At 40.0% G+C, this 20,802-nt stretch overlaps 1 protein-coding gene across 1 annotated transcript in view; it reads right to left on the bottom strand.

The window, feature by feature from the left end:
• Positions 1-20,802, bottom strand: part of LOC133621242 (probable acyl-CoA dehydrogenase 6) — a 109,217-nt gene that overhangs the window by 3,499 nt on the left and 84,916 nt on the right. Inside the window, exons 5-8 of the mRNA XM_061983238.1 lie at positions 11,791-11,958; positions 11,555-11,728; positions 2,748-2,909; positions 2,520-2,670 (exon numbers count right to left, since the gene is read on the bottom strand). Coding sequence (XP_061839222.1) covers positions 2,520-2,670; positions 2,748-2,909; positions 11,555-11,728; positions 11,791-11,958 — 655 coding nt within the window. The remainder of the gene's footprint in view (positions 1-2,519; positions 2,671-2,747; positions 2,910-11,554; positions 11,729-11,790; positions 11,959-20,802) is intronic.

Genomic DNA, 20,802 nt, shown 5'->3' with positions numbered 1-20,802 from the left:
CGTCCACGTTTTCAAATGGAGGAGAAGAAAAGTTCCTCCTTTCTGTCTAATACCACATGAAAGTGGTTGGTTTTTGGCATCTTATTTGTCCAGCTTCCATATTAGTTTTTATACACTTTACAAGAAATATATTGGCGTCAAACTCCTTAGCTTGCTAGCTTGTTTTGCGCTGGCTTTCGGAGACTCTTGTTTTGAAAGCGCAGGCGCGATGGAGCGGCACTTTTATTGTGAAGACAGGAACGTCCTCATGTGCGGTCAGTCTTTAGGCTTTTGACGGGATGTACGGTTGAAATAAAAAAGGGTCTTTTTTCCTTCACACTTTTGATTGATTGATTGGAACTTTTATTAGTAGATTGCACAGTACAGTACATATTCCGTACAATTGACCACTAAATGGTAACACCCCAATACGTTTTTCAACTTGTTTAAGTCAGGTCATGTGACCACCTGGCTCTGTTTGATTGGTCCAACGTCACCAGTGACTGCATCTGATTGGTGGAACGAAGTGAAACGTCACCAGTAAGGCAGGCACTTTGAAGGTCTGTCTGACAGACCAAAACAAACAAAGCGTGCATTAACAGATCGATAAAAATTAGTAGCGAGTAGCGAGCTGAATGTAGATAAAAGTAGCGGAGTAAAAGTAGCGTTCCTTCTCTATAAATATACTTAAGTAAAAGTAAAAGTATGTTGCATTAAAACTACTCTTAGGAGTACAATTTATCCCAAAAGTTACTCAAGTAGATGTAACGGAGTAAATGTAGCGCGTTACTACCCACCTCTGCATTCAATCAATGTTTACTTATATAGCCCTAAATCATGAGGGTCTCAAAGGGCTGCACAAGCCACAGCGACATCAGGGCAAGGAAAAAACTCAACCCGATGGGATAACAATTAACATAAAATAACATTCACACACTAGGGAGCATTTAGTGTTGCCGATCAACCTATTCCCAGGTGCATGTCTTTGGAATAGTCTTGAAAATAAAGTCAACCCATTGAATGAGGTTTGTCCAAACTTTTGGCCTGTACTCTACTACACAAGATCTGACCAATCTGAGTCTATGTGCATGAAGTGATGAAGCCTACCATCAGTTGAATACAGTGAATGCATGAATAAGACGTGCTAGTGACTAGATCAGTGATAAGATGCTACCAGAGGTGGGTAGTAACGCGCTACATTTACTCCGTTACATCTACTTGAGTAACTTTTGGGATGAATTGTACTTCTAAGAGTAGTTTTAATGCAACATACTTTTACTTTTACTTGAGTATATTTATAGAGAAGAAACGCTACTTTTACTCCGCTACTTTTATCTACATTCAGCTCGCTACTAATTTTTATCGATCTGTTAATGCACGCTTTGTTTGTTTTGGTCTGTCAGACAGACCTTCATAGTGCCTGCGTTTCAACAAATACAGTCACTGGTGACGTTCACTCCGTTCCACCAATCAGATGCAGTCACTGGTGACGTTGGACCAATCAAACAGAGCCAGGGGTCACATGACCTGACTTAAACAAGTTGAAAAACTTATTGGGGTGTTACCATTTAGTGGTCAATTGTACGGAATATGTACTGTACTGTGCAATCTACTAATAAAAGTTCCAATCAATCAATCAAAAGTGTGAAGGAAAAAAGACAATTTTTTATTTCAACCGTACACCCCGTCAAAAGCCTAAAGACTGGCTGCACAGTTCCTGTCTTCACAATAAAACTGCCGCTCCATTGCGCCTGCGCTTTCAAAATAAGAGTCTCCGAAAGCCTGCGCAAACAAGCTAGCAAGCTACGGAGTTTGCCGCCAATGTATTTCTTGTAAAGTGTATAAAAACGAATATGGAAGCTGGACATATAAGATGCCAAAAACCAACCACTTTCATGTGGTATTAGACAGGAAGGAGGAACTTTTTTTCTCCTCCATTTGAAAACGTGGACGTTATCATCACTACTGTCTGATTACAATCAATGCAAGTCATCAGAATCAGGTAATACACCAACTTATATTCTTGTCTTCATGAAAGAAAGGAATCTATATGTGTTAAACATGCATGTATATTCATTAAAACACCTTTAACATGTAAACAAAAACGGCAAAAAAAATAAATATAAATTATATACTGTATATATCAATGTATATATATATATATATATATATATATATATATATATATATATATATATATATATATATATATATATATATGTGTGTGTGTATGTATATATATATATATATATATATATATATATATATATATATATATATATATATATATATATATATATATATATATATATATATATATATATATATATATATATGATATGTGTGTGTATGTTACTCATCAGTTACTCAGTACTTGAGTAGTTTTTTTACAACATTTTACTTTTACTCAAGTAAATATTTGGGTGACTACTCCTTACTTTTACTTGAGTAATAAATCTCTAAAGTAACAGTACTCTTACTTGAGTACAATTTCTGGCTACTCTACCCACCTCTGGATGCTACAAAGCACAAATGAATACCTGTAGAATCTGCTGACCAGCACATCGCTGGTGAAGCCCATCCCTCCCCAGTATTGGAGACAGCTGTCTCCCACTTCCCTGGCCAGACGGCCCCCCTTTAATTTGGCCATGGACGCCATCTTGGTGACATCGTTGCCTTTGATATACAGCGCTGAAAGATTCACAGAGGAGAACATCTGGCTCGTACTCCTATTTTCTCAAAGACTTTGAAGATAAACGACGTCCCACCTGTGGCCTGGTAGAGGAGGGCGCGCAGCAGCTCAACCTCCGTCTGCAGCTCGGCCAGCCTGAAATGCACCGACTGGTGGTGGAGGACAGGCTGGTTGAAGATCTTCCTCTGCCGGGTGTAGCTGATGGTCTCCTGAATGACCAAGTCCATGGTGGTCAGAACTGGAGAAGAGCACGCAGTTATTGTTGGGACTTTTGACAATTAGGGACAACTAATTGTCAAATTTTACGGAGGTTCCGCAGCCTCCGTAGCAGAACCTCCAGGTTCTGTAACAGCTTCTTCCCTCAGACTCTTGAACGCATTAAAATAATCCCCTCAATTCCCCCCAAAAATGGATTAAGTGGCTGGAATATAAAGACAATATATCATACATCAGTGACGTGCAGTCACTAGAGGCAGGTGAGGCCCCGCCTCATCATGGAAAGAAAAAAAATGTAAAAAGAAAACATTTTTATTAAATTGTTTATAGTGATTATACTATAAAGTTATTTTCCATTTAACTTCACCAGTTTTAGATAATTTTTATTCAAAATCGCTGAATTTTCACATTTGCCGTTCAAATACTGAGCCAGTTGAGGCACGTCACTCAGTGCCTCAACATGGATTGCGGACTCGGCTAACTGCTGGCCTGCTGTGCAGTGAGACCGTATTGCTATATGAACTATATTATACATTTCCATAGTTTAGTTAGCTGAGGTATATAATGTACAGTGTATTTTGTCAACAACTGTATGTGTGTAACGTATTTCTTGTGCTGAGCGATCATAAAACGGCTGCAAAAGACGCACTGGCTGAGGCTCGCAGTAATCCCGCCTCCTGCAACCCCCGCCGTAAAATGAAACCCCTGACGGGAGTTGTCACGTTCAAACACTGTGATATCTATTAAACAAGACAAAAGGCAAGGAATCAAACAGAGACAGAATTCAATTTGGACTCAATTGAGGAGAGACGGCGTCGACCTGTAACCTCTTACAGTGTCTTAGCACGCTCTGACGAAGAAGGTTTTCGTCTCCTCTTTTAATTCAGATGTTCCATGTTCACGCACCAACATATGTCACAGCAGGAGTGGTAAGTGTGTAAAAGAGTCATTGTTTTCGGTCGCTTTGAAGTCCAAGAAGAGGATTTCTCGGGCTTGGGCTCTTCCTGGATCCAGCTGGGGTAGGTGTTGGAGGACAATGGATAACCCCTCCCGTCTCCTGACCACAGTGACTTCAAGAGGGCAGCGGGTCGTAAATAGCGTTGACCTCGGTCACCAAACAGTTGGAAGAGAGTTTGTGAAATACTTCAGAGAGAGTTCGTTTAACATTTCAAAGTGAGTTCCTCTGGAAGTTGAGCAGATCCTGCCATCTGTCCGTGTTGAAATCACAGTGGCGTTTCACGAGCCTTCTTCCTCTTGTTAGGCCTCGAAAGACAGCATTCATAATACAACGTTTCTTTTGTGATAACTTACAAACAATTATTCCAACAGGAGTGTTATATCAACTAAAGCCCACACTTAAACTTTCCACGTGCAAGATTGAATCTATTTAAAAAAGTTATTTCATAAGAAGCCAAAAAGTGCAAAAACAATAATGTTCGTGTTGGAGGAGTTGTGAATGACTGCAGGGCCACAACATTAGGTACACCTGCAGACTGCAGGTGTACCTAATTCACAACTCCTCCAACACGAACATTATTGTTTTTGCACTTTTTGGCTTCTTATTAAATAACTTTTGTAACCTATTTTCATGGGCTTTCCGCTTTGTGATGTTAAGTTCCTGTTATGCGCTGTTATACAGTATATGCCTTGAGCTCTTATTTTGAAGGCGCTAAGAGCGGAAGTGATGACACGGAGTGGAGCGTAAGTTATTGAAAGAAGGTAAATAAAGTGGTCCTCGTGTAAACTGGAGCCTCCGTGTTTGTTATTTTGTAGTTTCATACAGTATAGGCGACATTTATAAACCCTCGGTTACACTTTTTTTAAATAGATTCAATCTTGCACGTGGAAAGTTGAAGTGAGGGCTTTAGTTGATATAACACTCCCGTCAGGGGGTGCATTAATCCAGCACAACAGCGGCGAATGGACTTCATTTATAAGTAAAGGTAAGACCATAATAACATTTTTTTATTAAATGGGCTTTTTTGTTTGCTACAGTTTGTATGTGTAAAGTTAAAGTTAAGTTAAAGTACCAATGATTGGCACACACACACTAGGTGTAATGAAATTTGTCGTCTGCTTTTGACCCATCCCCTTGATCACCCCCTGGGAGGTGAGGGGAGCAGTGGGCAGCAGCGGCGCCGTGCCCGGGAATAATTTTTGGTGATTTAACCCCCAATTCCAACCCTTGATGCTGAGTGCCAAGCAGGGAAAAATGCTGGTATGAGCTTTTAAACATAACCCGTTAACTGCTGCCAATCAAATGGTGAATAAGATACTGCAAAAGTGCAATATATTTATCTGTACAGTAACCTATTTATTTATATCTGCACTTTATTGATTTTTTTCATCCTGCACTACCATGAGCTAATGCAACACAATTTCGTTCTTATCTGTACTGTAAAGTTCAAATTTGAATGACAATAAAAAGGAAGTCTTAAGTCTAAGTCCACACAATCTAATGAGGTCTAAAGTTGACAAAGTAGTACTTCAACTTACTAATGCCCTAACTTGTGAATCTGCATCACAAAGCCAGGGCCAGACTCTGCAGACCAAACGTTTAAACCACCTACATTTATCCATAAAAACAAATTTGGAAATGAGAAGCTGCCCATGTTGTACTTGACTTACTCCAGTTCATTCTGTCTCCTGACTACAAACTGGACCCTCCAGCATGACCCTTGGCACACATACATCTATACCGCAATTTTCAGGCTAAATATAAGCTGCACCCACCCATCCATCCATTTTCTACCGCTTGTCCCTTTTGGGGTCACGGGGGGGTGCTGGAGCCTATCTCAGCTGGGTACACCGTGCACCCATCTAATTTTATTTTGTAGATATATTGGCCGCACAAGTCTATAAACCGCGTGTGTGCACAGTGAAACATGAAATATTCACAAATTTAACAAAAGATAGCGTACAGTAAGTAGCCTACTGGAAAAATCATTGACTTCTCTCTTTTCGGACCCTGTTAGTGGATTTCTATTCGGCGTGGCAGCTGTTTCTTTTTTCGATGGCTGGGTCGATCGCCTTTGGCTGTGGGGCTGCGTTGCGTGCATTTTGTCATTTTCTTCTCCACGACGAGAATGAGTCCATAACGCTTTAAATGTCTGTCTGACTGAATGATTGTGTGAGTGCGTTTTTATTGTGAACATTCACAACGCAGATTTTCTGTCGATTATATATATATATATATATATATATATATATATATATATATATATATATATATATATATATATATATATATACGGTATATACCGTATTTTCCGCACTATTAGCCGCACCTAAAAACCACAAATTTACTCAAAAGCTGACAGTGCGGCTTTTAACCCGGTGCGCTTTATATATGGATTAATATTACGATTCATTTTCATAAAGTTTCGATCTCGCAACTTCGGTAAACAGCCGCCATCTTTTTTCCCGGTAGAACAGGAAGCGCTTCTTCTTCTACGCAAGCAACCGCCAAGGTAAGCACCCGCCCCCATAGAACAGGAAGCGCTTCTTCTTCTACTGTAAGCAACCACCCGCCCGCGTAGAAGAAGAAAAAGCGCGCGGATATCACCGTACGTTTCATTTCCTTTGTGTGTTTACATCTGTAAAGACCACAAAATGGCTCCTACTAAGCGACAGGTTTCCGGTTCATGAAAAGACGCAATCTCTCCATCCGCACACGGATTACTATTTCACAGCAACTGATATTCCTGTGAACCGCACTGTGGATACAACGGGAGCACGTACGGTGAATATTCGCACCACAGGGAATGAGAAGTCATCCTTCACTGTGGTTCTAGCTTGCCATGCTAATGGCCAGAAACTTCCACCCATGGTGATATTCAAAAGGAAGACCTTGCCAAAAGAGACCTTTCCAGCCGGCGTCATCATAAAAGCTAACTCGAAGGGATGGATGAAGAAAAGATGAGCGAGTGGTTAAGGTAAGTTTAAGTTTACGCGAAGAGGCCGGGTGGCTTTTTTCACGCAGCTCTGTCCATGTTGATATACGTATGTTTGTGATTGCACATTTGCGTACATTTTGGGAGTGAACAGAGTTGTTAGAACGCTGGTTTTTAATATATTATTAAAGTTTGACTGACCTATCTGACTGTTTTTTTGACATTCCTTTAGCGCAGTTAGATGCGGCTTACAACACGGGGCGGCTTATAGGTGGACAAAGTTTTGAAATATGCCGTTCATTGAAGGCGCGGCTTATAACCCAGGGCGCCTTATGGTGCGGAAAATACGGTAGCCTACTGGAAAAATAATTGACTTCTCTCTTCATCCTTTTCTTTTGGCCTTTCGGACCCCGTTAGTGGATTTCTGTAAGGCGCGGCAGCTGTTTCTTTTTTCGATGGCTGGGTCGATCGCCTTTGGCTGTGGGGCTGCGTTGCGTGCATTTTGTCATTTCTTCTCCACGACAAGAATGAGTCCATAACGCTTTAAATGTCTGATTGAATGATTGTGTGAGTGCGTTTTTATTGTGAACATTCACAACGCAGATTTTTTGTCGATATACTGTATATATATATATATACACACACACACACACACACACACACACACACACACACACACACACACACACACACACACACACACACGTATATATGCATATACAGTACAGGCCAAAAGTTTGGACACACCTTCTCATTTCAATGCGTTTTCTTTATTTTCCATGACTATTTACATTGTAGATTGTCACTGAAGGCATCAAAACCATGACACCTGTGAATTGGAAACCATTCCAGGTGACTACCTCTTAAAGCTCATCGAGAGAATGCCAAGAATGTGCAAAAACAGTAATCAGAGCAAAGAAGCTAGAATATAAAAAACATGTTTTCAGTTTTTTCACCTTATTTTGTTAAGTACATAACTCCACATGTGTTCATTCATAGTTTTGATGTGACAATCTACAATGTAAATAGTCATGACAATAAAGAAAACACATTGAATGAGAAGGTGTGTCCAAAATGTTGGCCTGTACTGTATATATATATATATATATATATATATATATATATATTGATGGCCGGTGAGGCACTGACTTCATCACAGTCAGATTTACAAACATATGAACCCTAAAGAGTATCTTATTCACCATTTGATTGGCAGCAGTTAACGGGTTATGTTTAAAAGCTCATACCAGCATTCTTCCCTGCTTGGCACTCAGCATCAAGGCTTGGAATTGGGGGTTAAATCACCAACAATTATTCCCAGGCGCGACGCCGCTGCTGCCCACTGCTCCCCTCACATCCCAGGGGGTGATCAAGGGGATGGGTCAAATGCAGAGGACAAATTTCATTACACCTAGTGTGTGTGTGACAATCATTGGTACTTTAACTTAACCTTAACTTTACACATACAAACTGTAGCACACAAAAAAGCACATTTAATAAAAAAAAAACATTATTATGGTCTTACCTTTACTTATAAGTGCGGGAACAGTGGTGTTCGTGTTGGAGGAGTTGTGAATGAATGAAATATGAAATCCGTGCTGCAGTCTGCAGGTGTACCTAATGTTGTGTCCCTGCAGTCGTTCACGGCTCCTCCGGCGCGAGCATTGTTGTTTTTGCACTTTTTGGCTTCTTGTTAAGTGACTTTTTTTGGGTGGATTCGGTCTTGCACGTGGAGGGTTTGGGTGTGGGCTTTGGTTGGTGTGGCACTCCCGTCGGGGGGTGCAGTCTGCGGCGGAGGGTGCATTAACCGGCACAAGGAGGCGGGATTACTGCGAGCCTCACACAGTGCGTCTTCGCAGCAGTTTTATGATCGCTCAGCACAAGAAATACGTTACACACATACAGTTGTTGACAAAATACACTGTACATTATATACCTCAGCTAACTAAACTATGGAAATGTATAATATAATTCATATAGCAATACGGTCTCACTGCAAAGCAGGCCAGCAGTTAGCCGAGTCATTGCGCAATCCATGTTGAGGCACAATGTGACGTGCCTCAACTGGCTGCTGTTCACCGCACCGTCTCTTCTCAGTATTTGAACGGCAAATGTGAAATTTCAGCGATTTTGAATAAAAATAATCTAAAACTGGTGAAGTTAAATGGAAAATAACTTTATAGTATAATCACTGGATACATATAACAATTTTTTTATTTTTTTTTGCTTTTTACATTTTTTTTCTTTCCATGATGGCAGGTGAGGCCACGTCACTGATAAATACATACATACATATATATATATATATATATATATATATATATATATATATATATATATATATATATATATATATATATATATATATATATATATATATATATATGGCAGGTGAGGCCACGTCACTGATAAATACATACATATATATATATATATATATATATATATATATATATATATATATATATATATATATATATATATACATATGTATGTATTTATCAGTGACGTGGCCTCACCTGCCATCATGGAAAGAAAAAAAAAAAAAAAAAAAAAAATATATATATATATATATATATATATATATGGCAGGTGAGGCCACGTCACTGATAAATACATATATATATATATATATATATATATATATATATATATATATATATATATATATATATATATATATATATATATATATATATATGCATACCTGCCAACTTTTGAAATCAGAAAAACCTAGTAGCCAGGGTCCAGGGGCCGCAGGCCCCGGTAGGTCCAGGACAAAGTCCTGGTGGGGGGTTCAGGCTTCGCCCCCCGACGCAAAATGATTATTAGCATTCAGACAGGTTAAAATGTTGCTAAAACCATCACTTTTCTATCAGTCACAGTGACTTTTCAAAACAAAAATATTACAGCAAAAATCATATGGGTTGATTGACATGTTTATTCTGTAAGCTAACTTCAATAGTTTGAAATTATTTTGACAGTTAATGCCAGTTATCCTGTCAACCTTTCACAAGACTTCAATTTGTTCATTGAAAGTATAAACAGTATAAACACTTTTTACAGTAAATAAATGGTAAAACAGTACTAAACAATTCCATTTAAAAAAAAATTGGTGTCATTATTAACTTTCTGTCCAAGCTTGTATAATCTACTGCCTTGTTCAATTGTATAAAATATTCTGTGCCTAAAATTCACATTTCTATCACAATTATCATACTGTAAACATGGTAAGCTAACTTCATTAAAATTAATAGTCCTGTCAATAGCATGGAATTACAATTCAAATGTAGTTTTTTTGTAAGCCTTTCAAAAGAATTCAAAATATGAAAAATGAATGAAAATGAATTGAAGCCATCAGACACTTGAAAAGTGGCACATCACATCTCTAATGTAATCATTTGAACTTTTCAACAGAAATAGCACTGCAAAAATATTAAGGACATACTTCTGTATTTTGGTAGTTATGCTGTCAACATTTAACAAGATTTCTTCAACTTGGACTTGAAAGCATAAATAGTATAAACACTTTTAACAGTATAACAGTACTAAACAATTCCAATAGATAACATTGGTGTCATTACCTTTTTGTGGCTAAAATCCGAAAAACGTTGAAAGTTTTCCACTTGTATCGCTAGCAACGGCATTAGACTTGTGTTTTTTTGTCCCAACGTGGTCTTTTACATCGCTAATTCCTCCGTGTCCGATCGAAAAATCTTGTCTGCACAAGGTGCAATTCGCGTAGTTTTCACCCTTTTTGGAACGGATAATTATTCCCGGATAGGCTTTTGAATATTCTTCACGGAATGACTGCAGTTTTCTTTTCGGTTTAAGACTCGTTTGCGATTTTTCTCCGGCTGATTCCATGATCGTTCGCTCGTTTGGAAACAATGGCAACTGGTGCCTCGTGCTTGGCAGCGGTGCTATAAATAGCCTCGCGCATTTAAAAAAAATTTTTTTTTTTTAATTAATGAAAAACCGTATTTTTTATCACTGCAACCGTAACCCGGAATAGGTTGATGAAAACCGTACTAATTACGGGAAAACCGGAGTAGTTGGCAGGTATGCATATGTATGTATTTATCAGTGACGTGGCCTCACCTGCCATCATGGAAAGAAAAAAAATAAAAAAGAAAAAAAAAATATATATATATATGTATATATATATATATATATATATATATATATATATATATATATATATATATATATATATATATATATATATATATATATATATATATATATATATATATGTATACACACATACTGAATATATACAAACAAACATACATATTTAAAGCATATTATATAATTTCTTGGGGCCTCAATTAAGCATTTTCAAGTGTAAAAAGGCTAAATACACCAGAAATATCAAAACTACAGTAGTATTGGCTACGAGAGAAGACCAAACCAATCAGAGCGCGTTGTTCAGTATCATAACCACTGGTTGCTTCAATACCATATTGTATTAAAAGAGTGTAAAGGCGATTAAAAGGGTCCTATTTCATGTCTGTAGCGCTCTTATAATGTTGAAAATCGTATTTAGAAGGTCAGGTGTCTTATGCGCCACCTATGATTTATTTTTAATCTATACATACTGTATGTAATATGTATAGATACATATGTATTGATATAGTTATATTACTATAATTAGAGCAATAATACTATAATGTGTATAGTTGTAACATGAATATAATAACTGCTCACCTCCCTGTTTACAAGGACATCACATCAGAGAATGTACATTCTGTGGGAAATGAATGCTTCTCACTATTGGCCACAGCCCAGAGCCTTTCTTCTTGGAACTGGAGCATCTGGTAGGTGAAGCCCAAGCCCTCCTGGCCGATGACGTTCTTGCAGGGAACGCGCACGTCCTCGAAGAAGATCTCGGCCGTGTCTGACGACCACATGCCCAGTTTGCCAATCTTCCGTGCAATGTGGACTCCTACCCAGGGGGAGGCGCCAGTCAACCAGTGACAAGTTAGAATGCTTTCGTGCTGAGCCTACCTGGCAAGTCCATGGGCAAACAGATAAGGGATTTGCTCCTGTGTGGGGGTCCGTCACCGGTGTTGGCCAGGAGACACATCCAGTCCGCCTGGGTGCCGTTGGTGGTCCACATCTTGCCCCCGTTGATCACGTATTCATCGCCTTTTCTCACCGCCTTGGTCTTAATGTCTGCAAGTTTGAACAAAAGCGCAGAGGACTTGACAACAAGAGTAAGGATGGGCAATACGGCCTTAAGTCTGTCTCGTGATATATATCACAGATATACATCACAGTATATTATCTGCATATCAATCAACGTTTACTTATATAGCCCTTAATCACAAATGTATGTGGAATTAAATGATGGAATGGATTAAACATTGTACAGATATGATCCAGTTTAAGAGGTTCTTCAAATGAATAGTGCTTACAAAGTACAAAGAAGAAGAATTAGGAGAAATACTTTCAACCTTATTGAAAATATATAAGATATTATATTATATTATATATACCGTATTTTCCGCACTATTAGCCGCACCTAAAAACCACAAATTTACTCAAAAGCTGACCGGTGCGCTTTATATATGGATTAATATTAAGATTCATTTTCATAAAGTTTCGGTCTCGCAACTACGGTAAACAGCCGCCATCTTTTTTCCCCCGTAGAAGAGGAAGTGCTTCTTCTTCTACGCAAGCAACCGCCAAGGTAAGCACCCGCCCCCATAGAACAGGAAGCGCTTCTTCTTCTACTGTAAGCAACCACCCGCCCGCGTAGAAGAAGAAGAAGCGCGCGGATATTACGTTTCATTTCCTTTGTGTGTTTACATCTGTAAAGACCACAAAATGGCTCCTACTAAGCGACAGGTTTCCGGTTCATGAAAAGACGCAATCTCTCCATCCGCACACGGACTACTATTTCACAGCAACTGCCTAAAGACTTTCAAGAAAAGCTGGCTACTTTCCGTGCATATTGTAAAAACAAGATAGCTGAAAAAAAGATCCGGCCAGAGAACATTATCAACATGGACGAGGTTCCACTGACTTTTGATATTCCTGTGAACCGCACTGTGGATACAACGGGAGCACGTACGGTGAATATTCGCACCACAGGGAATGAGAAGTCGTCCTTCACTGTGGTTCTAGCTTGCCATGCTAATGGCCAGAAACTTCCACCCATGGTGATATTCAAAAGGAAGACCTTGCCAAAAGAGACCTTTCCAGCCGGCGTCATCATAAAAGCTAACTCGAAGGGATGGATGGATGAAGAAAAGATGAGCGAGTGGTTAAGGTAAGTTTACGCGAAGAGGCCGGGTGGCTTTTTTCACGCAGCTCCGTCCATGTTGATATACGACTCCATGCGCGCCCACATCACGCTGGTTTTTAATATATTATTAAAGTTTGACTGACCTATCTGACTGTTTTTTTGACATTCCTTTAGCGCAGTTAGATGCGGCTTATAACACGGGGCGGCTTATAGGTGGACAAAGTTTTGAAATATGCCGTTCATTGAAGGCGCGGCTTATAACCCAGGGCGCCTTATGGTGCGGAAAATACGGTATAAGATATTCTTCATCTCAGTATGTTAATAATAATGGCTGACTTAATCATATATTACAAAACTGTTGTATTACTGATTCAAGGATGTCATTTTACTATTAAAAAAGTCAGTAAAAGAATGTAAATATTTGTAAACGCTCTGAAGTGGGAAAGGGGTAGAATTAAATAAGCTTAGCTTCTTCCTACTCCCTTTCGGACATGATGTAAAGTGAAATTATACGAAATTGTGTGATGTATTATGCTGTAAGTGTGTTCATGTTCGAAATAGACTAAAGAAAGAAATGTCTCAAAGGGCTGCACAAGCCACAACGGCCGAAGGGCCCGCAGGCAAAACTGCCCAAAAATAGGTGTGCCAGGTTTGTGGCATCGTATTCAAAAAGACTTGAGTTTGTAATTGCATCAACAAAGTAATGAGCAAAAAGTTATGAATTTATTTGTTTAAAGGGGAACATTATCACCAGACCTATGTAAGCGTCAATATATACCTTGATGTTGCAGAAAAAAAGACCATATATTTTTTGAACCGATTTCCGAACTCTAAATGGGAGAATTTTGGCGAATTAAACGCCTTTCTAATATTCGCTCTCGGAGCGATGACGTCACAACGGGAAGCAATCCGCCATTTTCTCAAACCCCGAGTCAAATCAGCTCTGTTATTTTCCGTTTTTTCGACTGTTTTCCGTACCTTGGAGACATCATGCCTCGTCGGTGTGTTGTCGGAGGGTGTAACAACACCAACAGGGACGGATTCAAGTTGCACCAGTGGCCCAAAGATGCGAAAGTGGCAAGAAATTGGACGTTTTTGTTCCGCACACTTTACCGACGAAAGCTATGCTACGACAGAGATGGCAAGAATGTGTGGATATCCTGCGACACTCAAAGCAGATGCATTTCCAACCATAAAGTCAAAAGAAATCTGCCGCCAGACCCCCATTGAATCTGCCGGAGTGTGTGAGCAATTCAGGGACAAAGGACCTCGGTAGCACGGCAAGCAATGGCGGCAGTTTGTTCCCGCAGACGAGCGAGCTAAACCCCCCTGGATGTCTTGGCTCACACCGTCCCGAAGATGATCAAGAGAAGAATATCCACCCTAGCTTCCCTGGCCTGCTGACATGAGGGTATGTCTACAGAATATATTAATTGATGAAAATTGGGCTGTCTGCACTCTCAAAGTGCATGTTGTTGCCAAATGTATTTCATATGCTGTAAACCTAGTTCATAGTTGTTAGTTTCCTTTAATGCCAAACAAACACATACCGTATTTTCCGCACCATAAGGCGCCCTGGGTTATAAGCCGCGCCTTCAATGAACGGCATATTTCAAAACTTTGTCCACCTATAAGCCGCCCCGTGTTATAAGCCGCATCTAACTGCGCTAAAGGAATGTCAAAAAAACAGTCAGATAGGTCAGTCAAACTTTAATAATATATTAAAAACCAGCGTGATGTGGGCGCGCATGGAGTCGTATATCAACATGGACGGAGCTGCGTGAAAAAAGCCACCCGGCCTCTTCGCGTAAACTTACCTTAACCACTCGCTCATCTTTTCTTCATCCATCCATCCCTTCGAGTTAGCTTTTATGATGACGCCGGCTGGAAAGGTCTCTTTTGGCAAGGTCTTCCTTTTGAATATCACCATGGGTGGAAGTTTCTGGCCATTAGCATGGCAAGCTAGAACCACAGTGAAGGATGACTTCTCATTCCCTGTGGTGCGAATATTCACCGTACGTGCTCCCGTTGTATCCACAGTGCGGTTCACAGGAATATCAAAAGTCAGTGGAACCTCGTCCATGTTGATAATGTTCTCTGGCCGGATCTTTTTTTCAGCTATCTTGTTTTTACAATATGCACGGAAAGTAGCCAGCTTTTCTTGAAAGTCTTTAGGCAGTTGCTGTGAAATAGTAGTCCGTGTGCGGATGGAGAGATTGCGTCTTTTCATGAACCGGAAACCTGTCGCTTAGTAGGAGCCATTTTGTGGTCTTTACAGATGTAAACACACAAAGGAAATGAAACGTAATATCCGCGCGCTTCTTCTTCTTCTACGCGGGCGGGTGGTTGCTTACAGTAGAAGAAGAAGCGCTTCCTGTTCTATGGGGGCGGGTGCTTACCTTGGCGGTTGCTTGCGTAGAAGAAGAAGCACTTCCTCTTCTACGGGGAAAAAAGATGGCGGCTGTTTACCGTAGTTGCGAGACCGAAACTTTATGAAAATGAATCTTAATATTAATCCATATATAAAGCGCACCGGGTTATAAGGCGCACTGTCAGCTTTTGAGTAAATTTGTGGTTTTTAGGTGCGGCTAATAGTGCGGAAAATACGGTACCAATCGTTGGTTAGAAGGCGATCGCCGAATTCGTCCTCGCTTTCTCCCGTGTCGCTGGCTGTCGTGTCGTTTGTCGGTTTCGCTTGCATACGGTTCAAACCGATATGGCTCAATAGCTTCAGTTTCTTCTTCAATTTCGTTTTCGCTACCTGCCTCCACACTACAACCATCCGTTTCAATACATGCGCAATCTGTTGAATCGCTTAAGCCGCTGAAATCCGAGTCTGAATCCGAGCTAATGTCGCTATAGCTTGCTGTTCTTTCCGCCATGTTTGTTTGTGTTGGCTTCACTATGTGACGTCACAGGAAAATGGACGGGTGTATATAACGATGGTTAAAATCAGGCACTTTGAAGGTTTTTTTTAGGGATATTGCGTGATGGGTAAAATTTTGAAAAAAACTTCGAAAAATATAATAAGCCACTGGGAACTGATTTTTAATGGTTTTAACCCTTCTGAAATTGTGATAATGTTCCCCTTTAATCATTTATTTGACAGGGACAGAGTACATTAATAGACATTACTGTAAATTAGGGATGTCCAGGTACCAAAATGTATTTCGACACTTTTCGATACCTTTCTAAATAAAGAGGACCACAAAAAAATGGCATTATTGGCTTTATTGTGCTGTGAAATCTATGGTAGTTTTTACAACAAAAACGGTACCACTATGGTTTGCTTTTTCCAAATTCTGGCCAGGGCCGGCCCGTGGCATAGGCCGTATAGGCAAATGCTAAGGGCGCCGTCCATCAGGGGGCGCCACGCCAGTGCCACAAATGTTGGAGAAAAAAAAAAAAAGTTTGTACTATTATTTCTAAATACAAAAAATAATCCCACGTTAATTAAAATGCAAAGTAAAGCCTATTTAATAGAAATATTATTTGTTACAACATTACGCCCCCCCCCCCTCCCCCCGCACGGTGCGCCCCCTCCCTTCCCGTATCATGACTCTTTTTGGACGTCACCACATCAAAAAATCAACACAAGATGTCAAAACGGCCAAAACTGTCAGGTTCCCAGGGAAGAAAAAAGAGAAAAGAAGAGGAGGAGAAACAAGAAAAGACAGAGGTAGCAGGTAGGTAACGTTAGCCTACATGAAATTATTTGTCTGTTACAGAATGTGATAGTAGCTGGCTTTTTAGCATTAAGCTAATGTTACATGATTCGGCAATTGCTAATCAATAAATAGCTAGTTCTGTTTTAACGTCGGGTTAATATTGTGGAGGGGGCTAAATTGTTATGGAAAATAATAATGTAACGTTAGGTAATTACAGTACTCCCACCTTACATTCCTCAGGGACAGTTGTATTAGATCTTTTAAGCAGGTGTTTTTTGTTTACATTATTGCCTTCTGGTTAGCTAATGTTTGCCCTGCAGGTAATAGTCACTTTTCCACCCCTTTATATATTAGGTATAGTTGTAAGTAAAAAAAAAAAAGGTCAAAGACAAAGCTATTCAGTTTCTTGTGAGTATATACACTTCACTGCCGATGTGGGGGGACGCCACCTAAAATCTTGCCTAGGGCGCCAGATTGGTTAGGGCCGGGCCTGATTCTGGCAACAGAGCTGCCAGTGTTTTACCGTCAACAAATTGCGCTACCCTTTTTCAGTTAATAATAGCACACGGTAAAAACAACAAGCGTAGATTTTAGGGCAAAAAAACGTTCCCGTAAGAAACAGCAACAGATTTTTTCCAATGTGGAGTAACATGCTGGAAAAAAACAAGGTCAATTTCGCCATAAAATCGACTATCATTTTCACAGTGTACAATTTGATGGATTACTTGCTTTAAAGTCATCGATCAAACATATTTACAGTATTTGTTTTTACTTGAACCCTAAAAACGATTTGGAAAGTGTGACGAAACAGTATTGCTTGTGTCGGAGGCAGATATTTACATATATCCGAATTTAAGTTGTACTTCTTCCATTTCTTTGTCATATTTGAAAACAGCTCGTCTTTTCCACTTCTTCTCTTGATGCTCTGTCAGCAAGCAAACTGTGTGTGTTAACTGTGAGTTCTTTGGAATGTATTATGGCTAGGGAGACGTTGTGCTTTTGTTATGGCTAGGGAGGGGGAAGGAAAGAGAGGTTTTTGGCGTTGGGAAGACAGACCATTTTTGGGGGGCGCAATAGAATGTTCTAGGATAAGACTGGTCTCAATCAAAATGTATATTGGCAAAGCTTTGAGAATATACAACAAAATACCTATTCTGTCTCTGGTGGTTTTTCAACTCAGCTTTAAGTGTCGGAAAGAACTTGGGAGCGAATTGTGACTTGAATTCCCTGGGAGGAACAACTGGTCCAAAACGCAACACTTGCAATGAATGATATTAAAGTTGAAAAAAGATGACATTTCATGCAGTCCGTATGTATTTGTTTTTTCTCAAATGGAGAACGAATACATTTAGTAAGCGAAGATAAAGGTACCGTATTTTCCGGGCCATAGGGCGCACCGGATTATAAGGCGCACTGCCGATTAATTTTTTCATATATAAAGCGCACCGGATTATAAGGCGCATTAAAGGACTCATATTATTTTTTTTCTTTTTCTAAATGTAAAAGACTTCCTTGTGGTCTACATAACATGTAATGGTGGTTCTTTGCTCAAAATGTTGCATAGATGATGTTTTTCACATCATCTTCAAGCCGCTTTCTGACAGTCTCTTTTTTGTGGGCGATCTTATTTATGTGGCTCACCTTCGACAGCGTCTTCTCCCCGTCATCTTTGTTGTAGCGGTGTAGCGTGCAAGGACGGGAGTGGAAGAAGTGTCAAAAGATGGCGCTAACTGTTTTAATGACATTCAGACTTTACTTCAATCAATAACGGAGCAGCATCTCCTCATCCGTGGCTCACTAGTGCAACAACAAAACCGTGAAAAACCATCCGACCGGAACTCTCTAATAACTAAAGTTCCTTGGGTGAATAATGTCAACTCACCACACCGGTATGTTTTAGCGCTTTCATGGCGAGTTTACTGACAGATATAAGTAAGAACTTTACACTACTTTATATTAGAAATGGCAACAGAGGAGGATGAATGTCACATAACAAGAAGATAGAGAAAAAGAAGAAGCGTATCGGACTACAAAGGCAGATGCGCGCAATTTCTCAGGATTTATGCAGATCCCAAATACAGATCAGCAGATACCAGAAAGTAAGAAAAGTTGCTTTTGCATAATAATGCCAAACAAAACGCCAGATTACCTTATACACACACACCATAATAATACTCCTATGTTGAAGCACAGTACAATCCATCAAGCGGTGTGGCTTCATAGCTTACTAAAGTCCTACTAAAACATTTTTGAGCGCCGTGTGTAATGTTCTATATTTTCAATGGAACATATAAAATGTTGGTGTTGTTTACTTGAGTCATATTGCAGTCCACACATATCTCTTATGTTTGACTGCCATCTACTGGCCACACTTATCATTTCACCATGTACCAAATAAAATAGCTTCGAGGTCGGTAAGCACAACCAGAATTATTCCGTACGTTAGGCGCACCGGGTTATAAGGTGCGCTGTCGAGTTTTGAGAAAATGAAAGGATTTTAAGTGCATCTTATAGCCTGAAATATTTTAAAGTTAAAGTACCAATGATTGTCACCCACAAACTAGATGTGGCGAAATTATTCTCTGCATTTGACCCATCACCCTTGATCACCCCCTTGGGAGGTGAGGGGAGCAGTGAGCAGCGGTGGCCGCGCCCGGGAATAATTTTTGGTGATTTAACCCCCCAAATGTTGCTTGCTGAGTGCCAAGCAGGGAGGTAATAGGTCCCATTTTTATAGTCTTTGGTATGACTCGGCCGGGGTTTGAACTCACAACCTGCCCATCTCAGGGCGGACACCAGGGGCGTCACTAGCTTTTAAGGACAGGGGGGGCTTTGCTCCCAGGAGATGCACAGGATGCGAGCGAATGTTACGCACGAGCACAAAACTTCACAAACGGCTAACAAAGACTTAGAAATTATTCATTGTTATTATTATTATTTTAAAAAAAATGCACGGTACGAAATGAAATGCTCCCCGGGACGATGGCTTTTAACCATTTTTTTCCTTTTTCTTTTTATGTATTTATTCATTTTACATTTTATATTAAATGTCTTGGTTTTTCCTCCCTCTGAAAATCCTATGAAATGTTTAACAAGCCATCCTATAATAATAAAACAGCTATTAATGTAACAATACAATAAAACAAATGTATTTAATGGTGTTTTTTTCATTATTTTAACAATAGGCTAATGTATATTACTTTATATAGATTCTACAAGAAACACAAAACTTAAAAAATAAATTATTTACAATTGCACACACAAGGTTTTGTGCAGCTTAACTCATTGTAAGGGAAGATAATGTGCTTCGTACACCTGCAGGACCGCAAGCAAGGTCGCAGAGAAAATGCGGGCTGGAATTTGAGTGATGTGGGCATTTTCTATAAGAACAAGTGGAATGGATTGGATACCGACGCACTAAAGGGGCTCTCTACCTTATGCTACAAAGTGAGGGGAAACTGAGTGAATAATAACAGGTTATATGATTATTTATTTAAACTCATATTTGGGCCACTTTATAATGAATATGTCGGCATTTATTTGTAAAAAACCCCCAAAAAAACACCAAATTATTGAGGGGGGGCTTAAGAATATTTTAAAATAGGCCTAACAACGCCAATGGCGGACACTCTAACCACTAGGCCATACGGTATATGTAGTAATGTGTATAGTTATCGGCTCACACATGTTCTGTAAATCGTTAAAATTTGACAAAAACATGAGTCGTATTGCAGTCTACATGTATCGCTTATGTCCATCCATCCATCCATCTTCTTCCGCTTATCCGAGGTCGGGTCGCGGGGGCAGCAGCCTAAGCAGGGAAGCCCAGACTTCCCTCTCCCCAGCCACTTCGTCCAGCTCCTCCCGGGGGATCCCGAGGCGTTCCCAAGCCAGCCGGGAGACATAGTCTTCCCAACGTGTCCTGGGTCTTCCCCGCGGCCTCCTACCGGTCGGACGTGCCCTAAATACCTCCCTAGGGAGGCGTTCGGGTGGCATCCTGACCAGATGCCCGAACCACCTCATCTGGCTCCTCTCGATGTGGAGGAGCAGCGGCTTTACTTTGAGCTCCTCCCGGATGGCAGAGCTTCTCACCCTATCTCT

The sequence above is a fragment of the Nerophis lumbriciformis genome, linkage group LG21, assembly GCF_033978685.3.
Source record: "Nerophis lumbriciformis linkage group LG21, RoL_Nlum_v2.1, whole genome shotgun sequence".
Lineage (NCBI taxonomy): Eukaryota > Metazoa > Chordata > Actinopteri > Syngnathiformes > Syngnathidae > Nerophis > Nerophis lumbriciformis.
This window is presented reverse-complemented; position numbering and strand designations above follow the sequence as displayed.